The 21,448-nt window shown below is 39.5% G+C and overlaps 1 protein-coding gene across 2 annotated transcripts in view; it reads left to right on the plus strand.

The window, feature by feature from the left end:
* Positions 1 to 21,448, plus strand: part of DGKB (diacylglycerol kinase beta) — a 452,380-nt gene that overhangs the window by 351,153 nt on the left and 79,779 nt on the right. The window contains exon 22 of one of the 2 annotated variants that reach the window (XM_073333808.2): positions 571 to 766. In XM_073333808.2, coding sequence (XP_073189909.1) covers positions 571 to 766 — 196 coding nt within the window. Of the gene's footprint in view, positions 1 to 570; positions 767 to 21,448 lie in introns of those variants that run through there. The other variant, XM_073333809.2, reaches the window with a different exon arrangement.

Below are 21,448 nucleotides of genomic sequence, written 5' to 3' on the forward strand. Positions count from 1 at the left end.
TAAAAGTAAATTAATGTTCAGAAAAGGGTTTTGATTACCAGCAGTGGAGGTGTCAGAAACTCCATGAAGTCTACGCAGGGACTTCCACAGTTGCTACTGATCTTACATGGAAAGTGCTCAGATACTATGGTGCTGGGCAGCAGTATAAAACCCTAAAATAGAAAAAGTGTTTCTCTGGCACAGACAGATTATTGTGAAGGTAGTTTTTGCCATATGGATATTTGTCCAATAAGAGCTGTAGTGAGATCATGAACACATTTCACATCAGTCAATGCATAACCATCAGATAACAACCTTTCATTGCCAAATAGTTCCATGTTTAAGCAAGCAACCTGGGGATGAATAGTAATCATATCCACATTCCACCTTCTAAACCAGGACCTTGTACTCTTCTTCCCAGCTCATAGTTCCTTTCCAGGTATGATATATATATTTTAGTATTAAACAGGAGTATGTATTTGACAGTAGGAGGAATGATGAAGGAAAAAAAACTGGTAGGTAGAACATTCTGGTTTCTCTTTCTGTCTTACTGCTTTCTCTCTTTATTTCTTTGTTTCCTTTGCTAATCAGTGTGATGGAATTCAGCTAGACTTAATCAATATTTCTCTGGAAGGAATTGCCATTCTGAATATTCCAAGCATGCACGGTGGATCAAATCTTTGGGGAGAGACGAAGAAAAGACGTAGCCATCGTCGAACTGAAAAGAAGAGGTTGGATAAAAGAACCATTGTCACAGATGCTAAGGAATTGAAGGTTGCATGTCAAGGTAATCTTCAGATTAAAATGAGTAGCTCGTTCTAGACAGTCAAATAACTTATAAAACTATAATGCTATATTCCTCCTTATCGAAACTAAGTGTGGCTTAAAAAAACAAAACACACACACAAACACAAAATGCTGCAGCAGTGCACTGGCATAAACACATCTACACTGATAATTGCGATCTGTGTGCAAACCTAGATAGGACGTCACATGTGAAGCAGACTAAACAACAACATGGAGCACTGCTGTTCTATTCTGTAGAAAAAGTGCTTAATGCTACAGAAGCCAGATAAAAGCTACTCATGAATAACACTCTACATACAATTTGGTTTCAGGGACAGACATGCCCCTATTCTGACAGAATTTGTCCTCCATAGCCATTGAGCTTGTCTCATCATGGTAATAATGAGGATCTGCTACCATACCTGGATCCTATCTGCACTCCCTGATTATATACACTGCAGTTTGCCTGCCAGCTTTCCCTTCTATTTAGTCATTACTCATTTTTATAGAGATCTCAGGATTCAGTCCTAAGATTTCATTATTAAAAGTTATTTCTGACAATCATTGTAGTAAATAAGTGTCCATTTTACTTGGTGGGAGCTGGACAGCATTCATTGTAACACAACATTAAATATTACAAGTTAAGAAGTTTAAATCAGTTTTTCTCCAATTTTTGCATTTTGTGGACCACTTTCTAAAGAGAACTTCTTATGAACCTACCTCCCCACACAACCCTCCAACATTTTGGTCTAAAATATTATTTGGTACAGACCACATGAAAGGGTTCTACAGACCACAGTATGATACTATTGGCCTACAGTTATCTATGTACTCCTTCTTTTGCTCTCTTTGTATTTTTCATTTTCAAAGAGAAAGATCCCTTACCCCAATGGGTTAAAACATTCAAAAGGTGTATTTCTCGGTAAGCTTGATAAAACTCAGGATTTTTACATTCTGATTTTATTTCAATCCTTTTACTTTTGCTGCTTCTCTAAAGATTCTAAATATCTGGTTTTTTTTCCCAGATCTGGTACTCAGACATCAAACTTTTTTTAAGTCCTTGTTTGTTCATGACACTAGTATGGGATATATTGTAGCTTTAAACCACTACCTGACTGGGATGAGAAGGCAATGTGTATTGGCAGAAGTTTACTGAGGCATTGTCTTTGAAGAAGGCACAAGGACTCTGGGATTGCTGGGGGACTGGCCACAACAATGGTATCTCCTGTGCCCATTAGCAGGGTGCAGCATGTTTCCTTCACCCCGTACTCATTTTAGCGCTGCTCTGATAGTCCAGGTGGAGCTGGGACAGCTCCATGGTGCTACCACACCTTCCTACCAACTACAGAGTTTCTACTGCTGCTGTCAATCCTAGAATCCCTTGTTTCTTGAAAACCAAGAGAAAAAAGATCACAATTGTGTGCTTGGTCCACCGAGCAACATAAGTTTCACCAACAAAAGTGCTGGTGTGGACAGTGCTGTGCCAGCAGGAGAGGCTCACCTGCCAACATAGCTAACACCATTTGTTGGGTGTGGTTTAATTATGACGGCAGCAGAGCCGTCTTGCCAGCAAAAAGAGGCTACACAGGAGACCTTACAGCGGCGCAGCTGTAAGGTCCAACTGTGCCACTGTAAGGTCCAACCGTAGTGTAGGCATAACCTAACAAACAAAGGGATTTCATATCAAGGGCAGCAATTCACATGCCTTTCAAATTGGTATGGGTGAAAACTGTAGTAACCTCTCAGGTGTTTGAAGATCTGTATCGAATGGGATAGCAGTTTCAGTCTAGTGACTGGTGGATTTGTCTCCATGTTACAATAGTAATTATTACCCTTTGTTTACGTCCTTGTTGGCAGTCTCAGCAGAGATATCAAGGACTGAATGAAGAACACTAGTTACCTTTAAAGGTGGTCCTTCCATGTCAATGTTCAGGAATGTTGCTGGGTAGTGCGAAGAAGTTTGGAATGTCACTGGCTGTGTTGTTGTTTCTGTGACTCTGCTTCCAATCTCAATTGAGTACCTTTCCCAAGCCTTGTATTAACTTAAACATTTAAGTCTAAGGTAAATAGTTAGTGGATAAACCCTAGTGGTTACCAGATAGGAAAAAAACAAATTTGTGAGGTGAACAAATGTATTTTCAAGTTTCAAAGAGCTTCTTTTAAAGGACAGGGTTTTTTAAGTGTATGAAGAAGTACTTTGACTATACATTTAGAATTTATAAAGAGCTTTGGTTAGGTAAGGTGAAAAGTTTAAGTCAATCAGCTATCAAAACAGCTGACTTCCTGTCTGTTCTCAGATAATGTGATTCCTTTGCTAGCTTGAAAATAGTATGTCCTTGAGTCACATCTTGTCTTAGATTAGTGTCTTTTTTTAAATACATTTTAGTTACTTAAAGGCTTGTGTATTTTTAGTTTGGAGGAAACATTTCACAAAATGTTAGACTTCTGCTGAAGTGTGTACTGGTAGTTTGAGAACCAAATACACACCTGCATGTTAATCTTTGTTCATTAATTTACTTAGTCTGAATAAATATCCTTTCAGCTGGTTTTATATCCAAACACAGCATCTAATCACAAGACATAACTAAACAGCCACACTTTATATGAAAATATTAGCTAACATAAGGCTTTTATAAGGATACATATCTGATTTTCCTGAAAATCTAATTCTCCTAATTAGGACTTTTGAGCAGTATTGAAGCTCATTTTTAGTATTATCAAATAATAGCAATGCAACTGTGTCACTAAAACTGTGGATCAATCTGTGTTTCATTATAAATCCTTGCTTTTGTGATTTTATAACTTGACCATAAAAATGTGCATTGGGCTGAAGCTTGGCGCACACAATCTGAATCCTGGAACGATTAACACTGTCAACACTTAAGACTGGATTGTGACTGTCCAATCTTTCCTGAATTGCTTCACTTACCCTGAAGCAGGCCAGGAGATAGATTGTGGGACTAAACTGCATTAGGTTTGTTTGGTGCAGAATATGTGGCCTCATGCATGCAGCAACACCACTTATTGAAGGGGGAGGAGACAAAGCTCTACCTACTCCTGGCCCCTCCTGCCCACTGGGTGTGGAGGGGATGTATTTATTCTGTGGAGACTGCTTCCTCTCCTGCATTGCTACTTGTGATGGAGATAGCCAGCATAAGGGAGTAAGGGGTCACCTTATACTACTTGTGTGCTGCCATACTAGCCAGGCCATAATTTGCCCCCTTAACTAGAAAGAAGAAGAAAATCAAAGAAACGTAGGGCTGGAAGGAACCTTGAGAGATCATGTAGCCTAGCCCCTTGTGCTGAGGCAGAACCAAGTATATTTTGACCATCCCTAACCATTGCTTGTCTAACCTGTTCTTAAAAACCTCCTGTTTTGGGGATTCCACGACCTCCCTTGAAAGCTTATTTCAGTGCTTAATTATCCTTAGAGTTAGAAAGTCTTTCCTGATATCTAACATACATGTCTCTTGCTGAAGATTAAGCTGATTACTTCTTGCCTTATCTTCAGTGAACATGGAGAACAATTGATCAGCATCCTCTTTATAACAGCCTTTAACTTAACTGAAGACTGGTCCCCCGAGTCTTCTTGCCTCAAGACCAAACATGCCCAGTTTTTTTAACCTTTCCTCAAAAGTCAGATTTTTCTGAACCTTTTATCATCTTTGTTGACCTCCTCTGGACTTTCTCCAATTTATTTGCAAAACAGTCCCATTATTAAAATCTATGAAACAAAAATTGAAAAGCTAAGTTCTTCACTTGGGTGCATGAGTGCAACTCCCACTGATTTCTATGGGAGTTGTGCAAGGATGTCAGAAAGTGACATTTGGCACTAATATTTTCTACTTGTAACTGGCTTTGATAGATATAGATAGCATATTTCAAGAAAAGTTTCTAGAGCAGAAATGCACATGCTTATTAATACATGACAGAGTTAGGAAATAATTATTATAGTTTCTCTTGTGCAAAATCCATTTTATTATGAAGACCTAAATACCGATTTAGTTGGCAGTCTAGAACAGCTAGAGGATTTGGTGAACAGTTTGCTTTGGCAAAATTTTCATATGCAATATTTTACCAATCAGATCCCCAGGCATTAACAGATCTGTGAAATGTCTACACATTACTGATTATTCTAAGGACAGCATTTTAGCTGTAACTGTGAACCATCTTTCTTTCTGGAGCTTAGACAAAATCCTTTAACATTATTTGGCCAAGATTTTTCTTTATGAATATACACAAATATTAATAAAAGCCAAGAATCAGTGTTTTACAAAAGGTGAACCTATGGCATGTAGACTAAAATATGAGCTTGGACGTATAACTGTAAACAACTGAGCTACCTGCTTTTTAGCAAATGGCACTCTCTCAAAATATAGATTATATTAAGACACTATATTTTCCATGAAAGATACACCAATTCTGTTAGGTGATAAAACAACAATGATTATATATTAAATTCTCTTCCTGCCAGAAATGTTAAATCAAGTTCTCAAACCTTTCCCTGTTTTCTTTAGTATTTCTGACAGAAGGAAATATATTATTATAGGAATTGCACTGCCAAAGTTTTCTTTGGGTGAGGAAAAATATTTGTTTTCTTTGCTGAATCTTATTTGGAGACCAGTCCCAACTGCTCAAGTTTATTGGGAGCCTAATTTGGTGCTGGATTATGTTAAGCACCTCACTGAATCACACCCTGGGGCCCAATCCTTCAAACACACACGCACCCTACGTGCGCGCACACACACATATAACTTTACTCACATGAGGAGTCCCATTGACTTCAATGGGAATGCTCATGTGAGCAAAGTTTATAAGCATAAGTCTTTACAGGATTAAGGTCTTAAATTATAAACTCTTCAGGATAGGATCATTTCTTTCTGTGCACCTTGCACAGCAACCCGCATACTGATGTTTAACAAAATGTTAAGAAAAGGGAAATCAAATTGAACAGCTTGACAGCAAAACTGTAGTGAGCTACTAGCCAGAGGCTTCTTAAATTTAAGACAATGCATGTTCATGGCTTAATTCAGCATTTAGATATAAACCAAGCTCATGGCCTATGATTCAATAACTCTGGGTGAAAATTTGTGTTGATGTGCTTTCTTTATTATGAGTTTCTGGATGGAAAAGCAGAAGCCATAGAAATGGAGCAACATCTGCCAAGACAACATATGCACAGTCACAAAAATGGGAAGATGCTGAAGCAAGGGAAAGTGACAAGGCCGCAGGGGAACTCAACAGCAGCCATGTAACATGCTGGCCTGCATCTTTAAGGGCCAGGGCGCCTGGGGCTGGCCAGTCTGTTTGATTATCAGACCCAGATGAGAAGGGGTTACATGCCCTCTATAAAGGGATCAGTTGACCCAGGTTGTTGGAGGAAAGTTGGCTCCTGTGAGTAGCTCTGGAGCAGAGGAAGTGGGTAGCAGAGTGAAAGGCCTCTGGGTCCTGGCAACCTACTTTGTTTTGTGTTTGAATTAATACAGTAGTGCCCTGGAGCAAGAGCCTCAAAGACTCTGTGTGGCAGTGAGTCTTTAATGGGACGGGGAGATAGGACAGCAGCCTACATGTGGTGGAGAATACAGGCAAGCGATTAGCTCTTTGAACTTAGGGGAAGATGAGGCAATAGCTAGTCTGAAGCTAGACCAGGTAAGGCGGCCCTGCTGTAAGCCATAAAAAGAGAAAAAAGAATACTCAGTACAGCTAACATGCCAACAGCAAGGTAACAAACCCATCCAAGCATCCAAAAGAGCTAGGAATGGCAGGAATTCTCAACGGTAAGCTTGGAACGCTTAATGGGTCTACAAAATCCTCAACAAGCCTTGTTTTGGGGGGAAATTTTAAGTTACTGCATGGCTATTTTCAGTGCTGTCTGAATTTCAAGCTTTGAATCAGAGTGTTGACTTTGGATCAGAAAGTTGTTCCAATGGTTAATTATTCTCACTGTTCAAAGAATTCATGCCTTATTTCCATTCTTAATTTGTCTAGCTTCAGCTTCCAGCCATTGGATCATATTTTACCTTTCTCTGCCAGATCAAAAATCCCATTATCAAATATTTGTTCCCCAAGTAGGTACTTATAGACTGCGATCAAGTCACCCCTTTACCTTCTCTTTGTTAAATTAAATAGATTGAGCTCCTGGTGTCTGTCACTGTAAGGCAGGTTTTCTAAACCTTTAATCACGCTCATGGCTCTTTTCTGAACTCTGTCCAATTTATGAACATCCTTTTGAATTGTAAACACTGGAATTGGACATAGTATTGCAGCAGTGGCTGCAACCATGCCAAATACAGCAGTAAAATCCTTTATGCCTACTCCTCTCCTAATCCCCTGGTTATGCATCCGAGGAATGCTTGAGCCCTGTAGGCTACAGCATTGCACTGGGAGCTCTCATTCAGCTGATTATCAACCACAACCCCCAAATCTTTTTCAGAGTCACTGCTTCCCAGGACAGAGTCCCCATCGTGTAAATATGGCTTACATTCTTTGGTTCATAGATTTAGCCATATTAAAGCACATAGTGCTTGCTTGTGCCTGCCTTACCAAGCAATCCAGATCACTCTGTATCCGTCCTCTTCATTAGTTTCCACTCCCCCAATTTTTGTATCGTCTTCAAACTTTATCATTAGGGCCCTACCAAATTCTCGGTCCATTTTGGTAAATTTCACAGTGATGAGATTTTAAAAATCTTAAATGTCATCGTTTCAGGTATTTAAATCTTAAATTTCACAGTGTTGTAACCATGGAGGTCCGGTCCAAAAGGGGATTATGGGGGTGGGGCAGTGCAAGGTTATTGTAGGGGAGTCATGGTATTGCCACCCTTACTTCTGCACTGCTGGTGGCGGCAGGGCTGCCTTCAGAGTTGGGCGGCTGGAGAGTGGTGGATGCTGGATGGGAGCCCAGCTCTGAAGGCAGTGCTGCCGCCACCCGCAGTGCAGAAGTGAGGGTGGTATGGTATGATATTGCCATCCTTACTTCTGTGCTCCCAGCAGAGGTGGATCTGACCTGGCTCCAGGAGTGGCCCATGAAGAGGAAGTCCCATCCCTCTGCAAGCGGGTTGGGACTAGCAGCTGAAGCATGACACACAGTAGGAGCCCCCGGTTGGTGTGACCCCAACCCTGCCCCTCCCCAGCACTCAGGGGTTAAAGGATCCTTGGGCTGCCTCTGTGTGTCACAATGCCACCGCTGACCATGGTGCCCTGGGCAGTCACCCATGTCACCCACTCATAAGGCAATCCCTGCCCCCCTGCAAAAAAGTGATGACCCTCTTCCCCCCCCATATCATGCCACCCTCACTTCTGTGCTGCTACTGGTGGCGGCGCTGCCTTCAGATCTGGATGCCTGGGAGCAGCCACTGCTCTCTGGCCTCCCAGCTCCGAAGGCAGAGCAGATGGGTGGCAATACCATGAACCCCCCTACACTAGCCAGATTTCACAGGGGAGATCAGATTTCATGGGGGAGACCAGATTTCACAGTCTGTGACACATTTTTCACAGTCATGAGTTTGGTAGGGCCCCATATATCATTAATTATGTTATGTTTTCTTCTAAGTCTTTAATAAAAATGTGAAATGACATAGGGCCAAGAATCAATCCCTGCAGGACCCCTCTAGAAACACATGTCCAGTGATAAGCCTCCATTTACAATTACATGTTGAGACCTATCTGTTAGACAGCTTTTGATCCATTTAATATGTACTGTGTTAATTTGATATCTTTCTAATTTAATCAAAACATCATGCGGTTCCAGGTCAAATGCCTTATTCAAGTCTAATTATATAACATCAGCGCTATTGCCTTTATCATCCAAACTTGTAATCTCATCCAAGAAAAGATACAGAATCTACTTTCCATAAATCCATGTTGATTGACATTATATTATCCTCCCTTAATTCTTTATTAATCAAGTCCTGTATCAGTCCTGTATTATCTTGATGGGGATTGAAGGGGAATGACAGTCTGATAGTTGCTCAAGTCATCCTGTTTACCCTTTTTAAATATTGGCATATTGGCTTTCTTGTAGTCTTCTGGAACTTCCTCAGTGTTCCAAGACTACTGAATCAGAATTCATGGTCCAGCGAGCTCCTCAGCCAGCTCTCTTAAAACTCTGGAATGTAAGTTATCGAGATCTGCTTATTTAAAAATGTGTAGTTTAACATCCTCCTGAGATTCTAGTGGAATAGAAGACTGTTATCATATAATCCAATGACATCATCAGTTTTTCCCCAAATACAGAGTAGAAATATTTATTGAACACTTCTGCCTTCTCTGCATTATAATCGATAATTATACCATTTCCATCTAGTAATGGACCAATACTATTGTTAGGATTATTTTTGTTCCTAATGTACTTTTAAAAAATCCTTCTTATTGTCCTTAACTCTGCTGGCCATAGATTTCATTTTGTGTTCCTTGATTCCCTTATCAATTTTCTACAATTCCTAGTTTCAGTTTATATTAATTATTATCAACTTCTGTTTTCTTCCACTTGTTACATTTATTTTTATTTTTTCAGCTACAAAATGAGATGAAGATACTTTATGAAGATGCTTGTTGCATGCTAAAGCTAATTGAATATATGACTTGACTCTCCTATCTAGGTACTTTAGAACATACACTTATTATATGGATTGATAGAAATAGACACACCTGCTGTTGTCTATTTCACCAATATTATTAGTCAGTTTTCTGGGTTATTTAGAGGAAATAATTTAGAGGAACTTGTTTTAAATTGGCTAAATATAACTCAAGTGTCTGTTTCAGAACCGTAAATGATACACTTGGCATCCAATTTCCAGTAAGCAGAAAAATTTCCAATCATTTAAATTCAGTGACTAAATCAATTAAATGTTGAAGCAAGAAAAGAATTGCATATTATTCCTTAATGTAAAAAAAATTGGGAAAAAAGGGATTATGGCAGATAGTGTCTCAGCTCATAGAAGAGCTATGCATACTGATGTTGGATTAGCTTCATTGACTGAATGTAGAGTGGTTAAATAATCAGTTGATTGGAAATTCAGTGTTGGGGGCCGTGAGTATTTCAAGGGAAACTCTAATATATGATATCCACGGTGTTGCACACCTCCTGTAGAACTTATTTCTGTGCAGTTAATTCTCACACACGTGCACTTGATACAATATGTTATATCATTGCATGAACTTCAAAAGCTTGAAAGGTGTGGCTCAAACAACCATTTGATTTGGATGCTTCTCTGAATCTCTTTGGTTTGAAAATTTCACAAATTAATCTGTCAGGAGATTTCCATTATTTCTAGTTTCAGCTGTTCTGAAAATACTATTAAGGAAATAGTTTCTTATGGGTTTTTTGATTTTTTTTTTTCACTTCAGCTTCTGGCCCTGAGTGAAACCAGGAATGCAAAAATACTCAGCAAACAGAAAATCAATATATGTTAATAGCCCTCTCCTCCCCCAAATACTCCCACAAATAGATACATGAGTATTTCAGATGTCATAAAAGATTTGAGTTCATTTTAGTTAGTTCTAATTTTATTTGAACCAGTTTTCCCATCTCTAAAGATGTGTGTGTAAGTTTCTACTTTCAACAGTCTCAAATAGGAACTAAAGGGCTTCAACAAACATAGCACATTCAAAATACATTTGTAACTTAAAATTTAAAATAAAACCTGGTGAAATTGGTAAAAATTCAGAAATGTTCAACTTGGGAGAGTCCTGATCTAAATTGGACCCAGAGTAAGTAAGACGAGGATTAACCCAGGGTCAATAAATGTATAGTGCTGAAAATGTGTAAAGAAGAGTGCAGAAGAGAAGAAAAAGACAGAAAAAGGCTGGCTGGAAGAGGAGGGAGGAGAGTATGAGAACAAAAAGCACAATAATGAAAACATCAACATCATCATCATCATCTAATGGTGTAACTCAAAAGTTTAATTCCTTATCCAATATTGCATTCAGGTTAGGCCTGGATTCATATAATCATAGAATATTAGGGTTGGAATAGACCTCAAGAGGTCATCTAGTCCAACCACCCGCTCAAAGCAGGAGATTCCAGCTGAGACTCTCCTGGTATTTTTCCTTGACGGGTCTTGGGAGAATTTACTGAGAGAGACTGGGTAGAGTAACAAAACTCAGTTTTTAGTATTCAAAATACTAGTTTCAAAATAACAATTTTATTTAGAACTCTGAGGTTTTATTTAGAAATTAGAACTTTCCCTTTAAGAGCTGTCCCTTCCAGGTTTATCACTGTTTTGAGAGATTTTCATGCTTCATTAGAATGCTTAATCATGGACATACTTGAAGGTGACAAGTCAGAAAAGATCTTAGTGTTAAAATCAAATAATTATTGTAATGTGTAAACCTTTGCAGTCTGATCTTTTTTCAGCAGTTTCACAAGAGCTGGAGTTGATGGCCCAGTGTTCTAAGCATCTTGTTTTTTCAATGCCTACACTCACCAGAATGACTGCTTAAAATACCAACAGGGAGGACTCAGTCCTTTATCCTGCTGACATATCTAAACTGTATACCATGTGCTTCATCTGGTGAGTTCTTAAAATCAAAATCCTGTCTGCTTTACATGGACATTAAAGATAGGATGACCGTCTTCATAAGAGAAAGGGATGTCTTGGGGTCCTTGCTGAAAATATCTTTTCCCCCCTTTCCTCTCCATTGTTGTACAATAGGCTGTGTGCCAGTTTTCCTCCTGGAAACCAACTTTTCACTGCTGTGGCACTGTATTTATGCAGTCTGATTCTGCAGCCCTTACTCACATTAAGTAGTTTTCACTCATGCAAGTAGCCCCACAGACCTCAGGAATTGAGCCCAGAGTAACACATTTTTGAATCCCATAGAATGAAAAGTCTTATCTGTGATAATTGCAAAATGGTGATGATTATTCTTATTATTGGGAAGTAGTAGCCTCTTAAGAATTAGAATGACAATCTGATTTGGATTTATATTTATAAAGTATGTATATATGTTTCTGGGTAGTATATATTATAATTATAAAAAATCCTTTTATTTACAAGGCAATTGAGATTACCATTGTATTATTCCTTTGTATTATCCCACAGAATGTTCCTTTTATTTCAAGAGTTATTCATCGAAAAGAGGATAATTATGGTGTATTTCATAGGCTGCCAGAAGGAAAATGTATCGTTGAAAAGTTTCATTTCCCTTAAGTTGCTCATTTTCTATAGGAAGACAGAGCTATTAAGTAACACATATGGCAGAGATTGATTAAAATGGCATAAAGGACTATCTTATTTCTAAGTACAGGGATTTGCATGCATAGCTCCCATGGTTTCAAACAGAAATTCACTCTAGCTACTCTGTAAGGAAGCGGAAGTAAATGGGAACTAGGCAGGAATGGGAGAGCCATGTGCTGCACCAACCCAAAAATGGGGAATAGGCAGTTCTTTATGATCTAAATCAGCTACTCCAGACTCTGGCCTGCAATAGGGGATGCAAGTGTTATATACATCCTATGCAAAGGCATGTGGCCACTTGCTTTCTGTAATTATGGACCAAGTCATTTCCTCCCCCTGCAGAGGGCTATATGCCAAAGAGGCCTTCCATGACTCTTATGCCTTATCACTCTAAGTAAACTAGTATTTTCTAAACTGACAGCCAAATGAATACTTAAGAGGGGATATGCAATATAATATATGTCCAGGATCTCCAAAGGGTTTTAATATATTGTACTTGTGATGCATAATCAGTGATGCCTACAATTTCCACAATTCATCCTACATTGGCAGGGTGATGGATTAGATGGCCTGTTTTTCCCTCTCCCCCCTGCCCCCCCATTTCTGAGACACTAGCATTGCTGGTATTTATCCATGTGAAGATGGATAAATTAGATGGCCTGTTTTTCCCTCCCCCCCTCCCCCCATTTCTGAGACACTAGCATTGCTGGTATTTATCCATGTGAAGATCTGAGCTCTGAGTTGAGAACATACTTTGCAGAATGTGAAACTGTCTCATATTTAGCTCTTGCATGTTTCAGTGGAACCCAGGGAAAGCTAAATTTTAGCTCTGAGATTCTTTTCCTGTTTCTTCCACACACCAGTCTTTTTTTCTGACAGCATTTCAGTGGTGTAGGTTGGCAGCCTGGGAAATACAGAACAGTGTAGTGACAATCTAGAATTAAGTGAGCTAAAATAAGAGACAAATAATTGTTACTTTAAAATTTACTGTGCCGTGTAGATATTTGTATAGTAATGTGTGATGTAAACACCCTAGGATGTAACTCCCCTTGGTGTAACTCCATTGAAATTACCAGAGTTATACCACAGACGAATAATGCAGCACGTTAACTAAAAGCAGAATTTTGCACATCCTGCACTCCTAAATGTGGAGCTGAGAAAGTTGGTAAGTTGTAGCTGAGGAAATGCTAATATATAAGAAGTCTCTTTAATAGAGATATTTTTGATAAACCCATGAATATGCAACTTTCCCCCCTACTCTGGCTGTAGTCCCATCAAAATCCTGTTTTTGAAATGGGGCTATTGCTGGAATAGAGGACTCTAAGATAAATCAAAAAAATCTCTGATGGAGGTTTTCTTTGTTTAATAATAAAATGTAATTTTTTTAAAAAATTGCTCCATTCCACTCTTTTTCTGGGGCTTAAATCTGATCTCTGACTCATGGAGAACAGGAGTAACTGCACTGTTGCAGTAATATTAAATCAGTGTGAGAATAGAAAAAGGCCCCAATCTGTGTCTTAATTGTAAAATAACCATATTCTATCAAGTGCTTTGGTAAGGACTTTTCCCTTAATTAACAAAATGAAAACATCTGTTGCTTTCTCTGTTAAGCTCTTTTGGTTTCATACCATTTTTATAATACACTTGTCTTTGATTCAGAAGTTTTTCAGATATAAATTATTTGTAAAATTTACTTTTCTTCCAAATGCTTACAAAAAAGTCAGCAATTAACTAACTATAACAGGTGTTTCCTTTCTTGTGGAAAAGAATGCATATTGATTATTGTAATTTAGATTCCTTTGCGAATTAAGGAATTGTTCTGTTGTTCGAAAACACTGCAAGTGCACAGAAAATAATACATATGCAGCTTTTAGGCAGAAAGGTTGGATAAATTTACGACTGAGACTTTGTTAACCCTTTCTAGGTCTTTTTGGCTGTGCGATCTATGAACGTTATGGATAATTGTTACTAATGAAAGTGCCTTAAAAAGGCATGACATAAGTGCAATCAGGTGTATGTGGGTATGGTTAAAATACACATTGATATTTTCTACTGCCAAATAGATGCTTTTTCATGGTGATCTTTATATGAAAAGGCAGCAACATCCATCTTTCATGTTCAATTTGTTTAACAGCAGACATTGAACATTGAACATCCAATAGTATATTACCCAAACCATTTTCCCATTTAACCCTGCCCTAGATGCCTGAAGCGTAGGGCTAAACATTCAGAAATACAAATAGGGTAGCCCAGCAGATCATTTTTGGGCTATTATTTCACATAATCGTGTTCTCCAATCCATTCGTGTACAAACTTACTGTTTTTCATTACTTGTTAATAGAAAATGTCCAGTTCTTTGAGTGTTTGTGAAAGGTGTCATATTGACAGCAGTTTAATTCTGAGTAACAATTTCAGATTTTATACAGGATGATGCCAATCATTAAAAAAATAGATACAATTATCTGAAAATACTGGTGATGTGAACGAATTTTATTATAGTCTTGTAAAATTGCAAGTTAGGTGCTATTTTCTCGCTAGTGCACTGCTCACTTGCCACAACACTGTAGAGAAGAATGGGCGGGAGAGCAGGGGAAGAGAGACTGAGAGCATGCACATACATATGTTAAGTCTCTCTTTTATTGAGTAGTTGAGTTCTTTTGGATTTTCTTTTGTTTGGAAAGAATCAGGCTCACCAAATGTAAGCCCATTTAATCATACAAATATTTCTTATATCTAGTTCTATTATTTTTTGGCAAGTAGAGACCCTGCAAAGCTTGTTTTGTGTCTGGGAAGTGGGGGTAAGCAAATGTCCCACTGCAGTCACCAAAAAAGGGAGCATTTAGATAATGTCTCCATCCTCCCTCTGCAGAGACCAGGCATAGATCAGGAGTCACTTGGCTGAAGTCAATGCAATTGCACAGATAAGCCAGCCTCAGTGAGACCAGAATGAGGCCCTCTATGTCACTTCAGTGACCTGTTCCATTTTTACCTGCTGCCTTTAAATTGTGGTCTCCCTCCTAAGTCTGTAAAGTGTTGCCAGTAAACCACCAGGCTGTTTGTAAGAGCACGTTATAAAGTGGGTAGTATTGGAAAGTATAAGCCGCCTAACAAATTAATGGCGCTCTGAGGAGCTGCCTGCTGGGGTGAATATAAATTGTAAAAAAGTATAGGCAGAAAGGTAATGGGCACTAGCAATGCTGCACATACTTTTCAAACTGCTGCTGACTGTGTGCCAATAGATATGGCAATAACTGTCAACAAGATTTACAATATTTTCACATTTACACAGTGAGAGTGGAAAGGTTGAAAGAGTTCTATAATTTTAGTTAAAGTTTCGTGCCAACTATTTCTGTACCAACTATTTCCAGACAACAGGGACACTAACATATTGGGTGTCATTCATATATGTCAACAGAAGACATTTTTATCATCAGAAGTCCTTGAAACTGGACTTTACAAAAAATTCAGTAATGCAGAGATGTATGCGTGCTTGTAAAATCCAGGGAGGTACTGATCTTCCCGTTTATTGTCTACTCCATGATTTGTGATTGTGCTAAACCTTGCCAGGCTATCTGTGGCCCTAACAGGCTGTTCCAGCAGCCAGGGATTCCTGGAGTGAGGAGCTCCTCCAGCTACGTCCCTGTCTCTGAAATTAGAAGGGGCTGACTTAGAGCTGCTAAGTCAGCTTTAAACACATTGGAGGAATCCTCAGGAGGCTGGTTAAGCAACTTTACAGCCCCATTGTGGCTCTGGAGCAGTTCAAATGGGCTACAGCAGGGCCGAGGAACTGGCTCATCATCATCTCCCACAATGGATCTGCTCCCGCTATGTATTTAGTCACATCTGCTTATTTTACTGACAATAAATTTTGACTCCTTTATTAGATGTTAGCGTTAGATACGGAGCTGGCACGCCTATCGGAGAGTAAGCAGGATTCTTTTCTGACTCACACATCCTCAGTAGAATCGTCCATAAACTTCTGAGTGCAGAATCCTTGTTTTGTGTGCATGACCAGAAAGAGAGAACATTTTGACTTTCAGATCTCCAATTACTTATTCATTTTGGCTTATGAGGTTTCTTTTGACTTGTAAACTGAGCACATTTGGAATGGACATCACTGAAAGATGATAGACACGAAACGCACTATAGCATTTTTCAGTTAATAACTGCTCTCTAAGTGCACTATTCGGAAAGTCCCTATTTTTTTCTCACTAGAGCAGTTATCAAATCTAGAAGTACTTGCTTTGCTGAGTTACAGCCATGAAAACAGCATTCTTTTAGTTTCTTTTAAAAAATCCTACTGGTGATCACATTGAAATCCATGTTTTGTAACTTGGCTGGTGTGATTTTTATCTCCTCTGGGAGAGATTCCTTGTCCTATAAAGCTGAATAATAGACTCCAATTGCCTGTCTGGCTTCATGTTTGACTCTGCTTACTTCCCAGTCTGATTTAATTCTAGCTTCTCAGAAAAGCTCTTGCTTGCTGCTGACTTCTAGTAGTTTCAAAAAAAAAAAAAAAAAAAAAGAGGACTTGTGGCACCTTAGAGACTAACAGATTTATTTGAGCATAAGCTTTCGTGAGCTACAGCTCACTTCATCGAATGCATCCGATGAAGTGAGCTGTAGCTCACGAAAGCTTATGCTCGAATAAATTTGTTAGTCTCTAAGGTGCCACAAGTCCTCCTTTTCATTGTACACTACAGTAAGTGAGATCAGAATATAGTCCATCTGCTGTAATGGTGCCACAAGTACTCCTGTTCTTTCTGCAAATACAGACTAACACAGCTGCTACTCTGAAACTTAGTAGTTTTAGCTGCTGATAACCAATAAGAAAACTTTTCTAAAAAGTAGAAGTGAGACCAGACTTGGAATAAATCAATTGTCAGTCTATTGGTCGTTTTTTTGTGTGGCACTAAATGTCTCATTTGGTATGGGGGGGAAAAATAGGGGATGCGGGCGGAGGTGGGCAAGATAAGTAAATAAAACAAGTCTTTCAAAGCCCAAGTGACACTTTACTGAGGCTGATTAAACCATTCCTCAGAATACTTCATGAACTGTAACAAGTTGTAGGAAGAGTGATAATGTTTGACAAATCAGCATCTAGTGATTATTATGTATCTGTATTGTGGTAGCACTAGCAGGCCAAATCATGGATCAGGGACCCATAGCGCTGGGTACAATATAAATACGTAACTAATATCGTTCCTGGCTGAAGAGTCTAAAATCTAAAGTTAAGTGTCTAAATCTAGGTTGGTGCTAGGTTCAACAGTGTTCTCTCTTCTTTATATTTTCTTTGCCTTATTTCCATACTCTCTTCTCTACACTTTCCCTTCTCTCTTTGGCCCCTATTCAGGAAAGTACTTAAACATGTGATTAAATCTGATTGGCGCCAATAGAACTTAATTGTATGCTTAAAGCTAAGCACATGCTAAAGTGCTTTCCTAAATCAGACCTTTATGTAGCATATGTCCTATTCAGCTATCTGTACTCTACCACACTTCTACTGTTTCATTCTTGTTTTTCCTCTTTCCTAGTCCAGTCACTGCTTTTTTTAATTCCAAGAAACAGTGCACAAATCATTGAAAAAGTAGCAAGCACTTTTTGCCTTACAAGCTATTTTGAATTTGTAAGACCAACTACAGTCAGGGGAAGAAGGTTTTCATGGGCAACAATTTCCTACAAGTTGTGTGGAAAAATTCCTTTAAAAACTGTGAATGTTTCAAGTTTCTGAAGTGAGAAACATGGGTTCAGTAGTATCACTGTAATACCGTTAAAACACATATAAAATTACATGTATCTATATTTTTTTAAATGGTGTCCATCACCTGGCAAAACAGCATCTGGGTGAACATGCACACAAATTAAGACATGGCACACTGTATAACACTGATTTATCTTTCAAAAAAGTATTTTACCACAATCCACGCCGAGGCAAAAGCCTCAAAAGCCATCACATTGGGTAAAATTCACCTCTGTGCTGAAGGCCCATGTAAAAATTCTCAGGATAAGACTTAAATGGCACTCAGTGGAACTTAGGCTTCATGTGCATTCTCTGCACAGGAGTAAATATAACCCAGTGAGTAGTGGGTTGTGCCACCCATTTTCTGCCCCATGTTTGGAACTCAGGAGCTGGCTCACCATCGCTTGAAAGAGAGAGCATTATATCGATGACAGTAAACCCACAGGAAAAGTATGACATAATGATGTGTCCACGCAAGGTAAAAGTTACATAATCTGGTCTGGTGTTTTTGCTGGATGAATTCTCTGCTTAAAAGTGACTTTCATTATGTCAAAAGAAATGAGCTGAACACAAAAGGGGGAAAAAAGGCTCTTTAGTCAGAACATTCTGCAAGTCTTTCTTCATGAAAGATGAAGCCCTACAAATCCAAAACCAAGTGTTCCTGCTGTGATGAGCAGTGTAAGAAATGAAATATTTACAATGCTTAAAGTAAAAGATGACTCGATTATTTTTATGTTGGATGGTGACCTTGATTAAGGCATTTCAGTGCATTAGTCCAGGATTCTCAGTTAGAGTTATAGACATATATATATATATATATATAATCTGTTTAGTAAAAGAATTGCAGCACAGATCATGTCTTTGTGTATTAAATAATCTTCAGTCAAGTGATGCTTGGCACATATTTGGCCCTAACTGTACAGTAGGTTGGACCTGTAATATAGCCATAGTCACTTCTTAATAAGTTACATTCCATGCCGTGTATGAGACAAAGCAATGGAGATATTAGTCTGAACTCTTATGGGTTTAAATCAAGATTAGATATAAAAACTTCGCAAAACTAAAGTGTGCAATAAAGCAACATCCACCACTGTAAAAACTAGGGCTTGATACTGCCCCTGAAAGCCAAGGTGACATTTGCTGTTGCCTTAATTGTTACCTGGATTGGCTTCCTACTCAAAACACCTGGAGTTCAATTCAGAAAAGCATCCAAACGTTTGAATAATATTTATTATTTAGTGTGTGTATTATAATAGCACACAGAAGCCCGAATCAGGATCAGAGTCCCATTTGGGTAGGTTCTGTATAAACACACTGGTTGGAAGGCTCTCTGTGCTGAAGAGCTTTCAATCTTCAAAGATGACTCACATTTGAAGAATGAGAGAGAGAGGTACTGTAACAGGGTGGCTCACCCCATAAGGGCTGGAGAGCTGAGGGTAGCCAACCCTGATCACAGAATAAGCCATACTTGAGTGAGAGCAGGATGATTGCCCTGTAAAGAGCAGCAGAAGGCTGCAATGAAGGGGGGGAAGCTCAGGAAATGGTGGTGAGACTGTAGAGAGTATGAAAGGCTCCTGTAGAGAAGGCCTTGAGATCAAGGAGCTGTGACAGAGACAGGGCCGGCTCTACCGTTTTTGCTGCCCCAAGCAGTGAAAAAAACCTGTTGCTGCCGAATTGCCGCCATGGACAGCAGAAGAGCTGCCGCCGAATTGCCGCTGCTGCAGAAACACTGCCGCCCCTTTCTGACTGCCGCCCCAAGCACCTGCTTGGAACGCTAGTGCCTGGAGCCGACCCTGGACAGAGAGGAGCTGCATGGAGCAGGAGGCTCCAGAATGAGAGAAGGATTTGGACCTCGAAGACAGAACCAGAGGGCTAAGGAAAGTTGAGCTTCAGCCAGGGAAAGCCTGAGAATTCTAGTCCAAGCTCCTGCTAGAAACCCTTATTGGGAGAAAGCTTTGGGGGCCTGGAAGCCAGAGAGCTGAAGACGGCTGAAATCCATCCAGGTAAATCATGAGATTTAGTATTGGGACCGAGCTCTGGGAAGAAGGGCTGTAGACACCCCCCTCCCCCCGCCTCCCAGGGAGAGTGAATGACCTAGGGTTGGGGCCTGGGGAGCCCAGTTTGAATAAATGAATTGAATAAATGAAACCCCAGGAGGGGAATGTTTTAATTACATGTTCACTGTGAATTATTAAGGGGCCCTGCAGATGGGAGTAATTGGTAGCAGGGAACTGCAGAGTGACCTCTGGCCATGAAGGAACACTTGATAAGTGACCATCTCATTACAGGGATACTATCAGCTGGATTTGGAAGGTTGAAACCAGGGCCTTCCATCTCCTCAGTGCCCCTCCTTGCACCAGATCTCATAAAAGGCCTTGCTTTTCACAGACTAATACCTTGTATTGTCGTCTTTGGGGAGAGGAATGGTAGCCTGTCGTTTCTGAGCCCTCAGGTTGTATCTCCTCCCTCCTTGAAAAGTTCTGACAAAACCAATCTAAATTACTTCTGCTGACCCTCCAAGCTGAACAGCTAGGACCAGTTGTGGTGATCACTGCAGTGTGCAGGAGGGCGCAATCGTGCTGCTCAGGGTCTCTGCTATTTTTGACTCTTGAGAAGCTGAAATACAGCTCTTGGGTTATATGCACCTGACTGGGACGGCTTGGATTTGACCCTAACATTTTGAAATAATCTATTCTTTTCATTAGTGTGCTCCAGTGAAACATTTTCTGCTCCACTCGATTCTTTTAATATCCATCTCTTAAGTGTCTGTTTGAAGCGTCTTTTGGGCTGTTCATTTCTGTCTCTGAAATGTGTTTTGTGGTCTTTTTCGTAGACATATGTCACAAAGAATGATGCCACAACTGTACACTTGTTAGTAGTCTTACCAGGGAGGACAAGAATTGGATGGGTCTGGAGACTGAATACCCGGGCACAAGTCCCTCCAGGTCAGGGTGTAGGTGCATTAGAGGAGCAGCATCTATATAGGACTTGTTCTTTGGGTAAATAGATATTCCAGACCTTGATTCAACACCCCTGTAAACCAGTGTGACTCAACTGAAATCAATAGTGTAAAACTGGTGTAACAGAATGGTCATTCAGGCCTTTTGTCTTCTCAGCTTTCTGTATGGCTTGTATTCATAAGCACTAAATTCACAGAAAAAGCGCTTACTATTTTTTTAAGTTTTGCTCAAACAGAACCACCAAAACTATATGGAAATGTTAGGTAATTTAGCAACAAAATGTGTTGTGTAACTGCATATTTTTGTTTAAACAGTATTTCACAGACGTTTTCCCTGGGCTGCCTCTGTTGATTGTGTTTTATGTTTGTTTGTCTTTGAAGGTTATATCTGCCCTGTATGAGGCCTAACAAGGGGATTGTGTGGAATCTGTTTTGAATTCTTCTAAGACCTGTCTTAGAATAGCATGTCTTGTCAAAATCTGACAATCCCATAATTCTCAGATGTTCTTTTAGAGTAACATTCTAGGATCTGGCTTGAGTTCATAGAAAGGCTGTTAAAAGACTTTCATTTAGCAATCCAGCACATTGGAAAAGCAAAGCTCATCTGTGGAAGTAAAGGATTGTACTAAAACAAAAGCTAATAGGAGAGAAGGTGGTCTTTTAGCTGTATAAGTGAAGGAACTACTCGCAGCAACTTGAAAGGGAGGGTGACATTGTGACCACTGAATTCAGAAAATCACTCAATTCCTTTCATGGCACATGCATTAAATATCTTTTGGTCTGGGCCATATGTTTGATTCTTGTA

The sequence above is a fragment of the Lepidochelys kempii genome, chromosome 2 (genome assembly GCF_965140285.1).
Source record: "Lepidochelys kempii isolate rLepKem1 chromosome 2, rLepKem1.hap1, whole genome shotgun sequence".
Taxonomy (NCBI): domain Eukaryota; kingdom Metazoa; phylum Chordata; order Testudines; family Cheloniidae; genus Lepidochelys; species Lepidochelys kempii.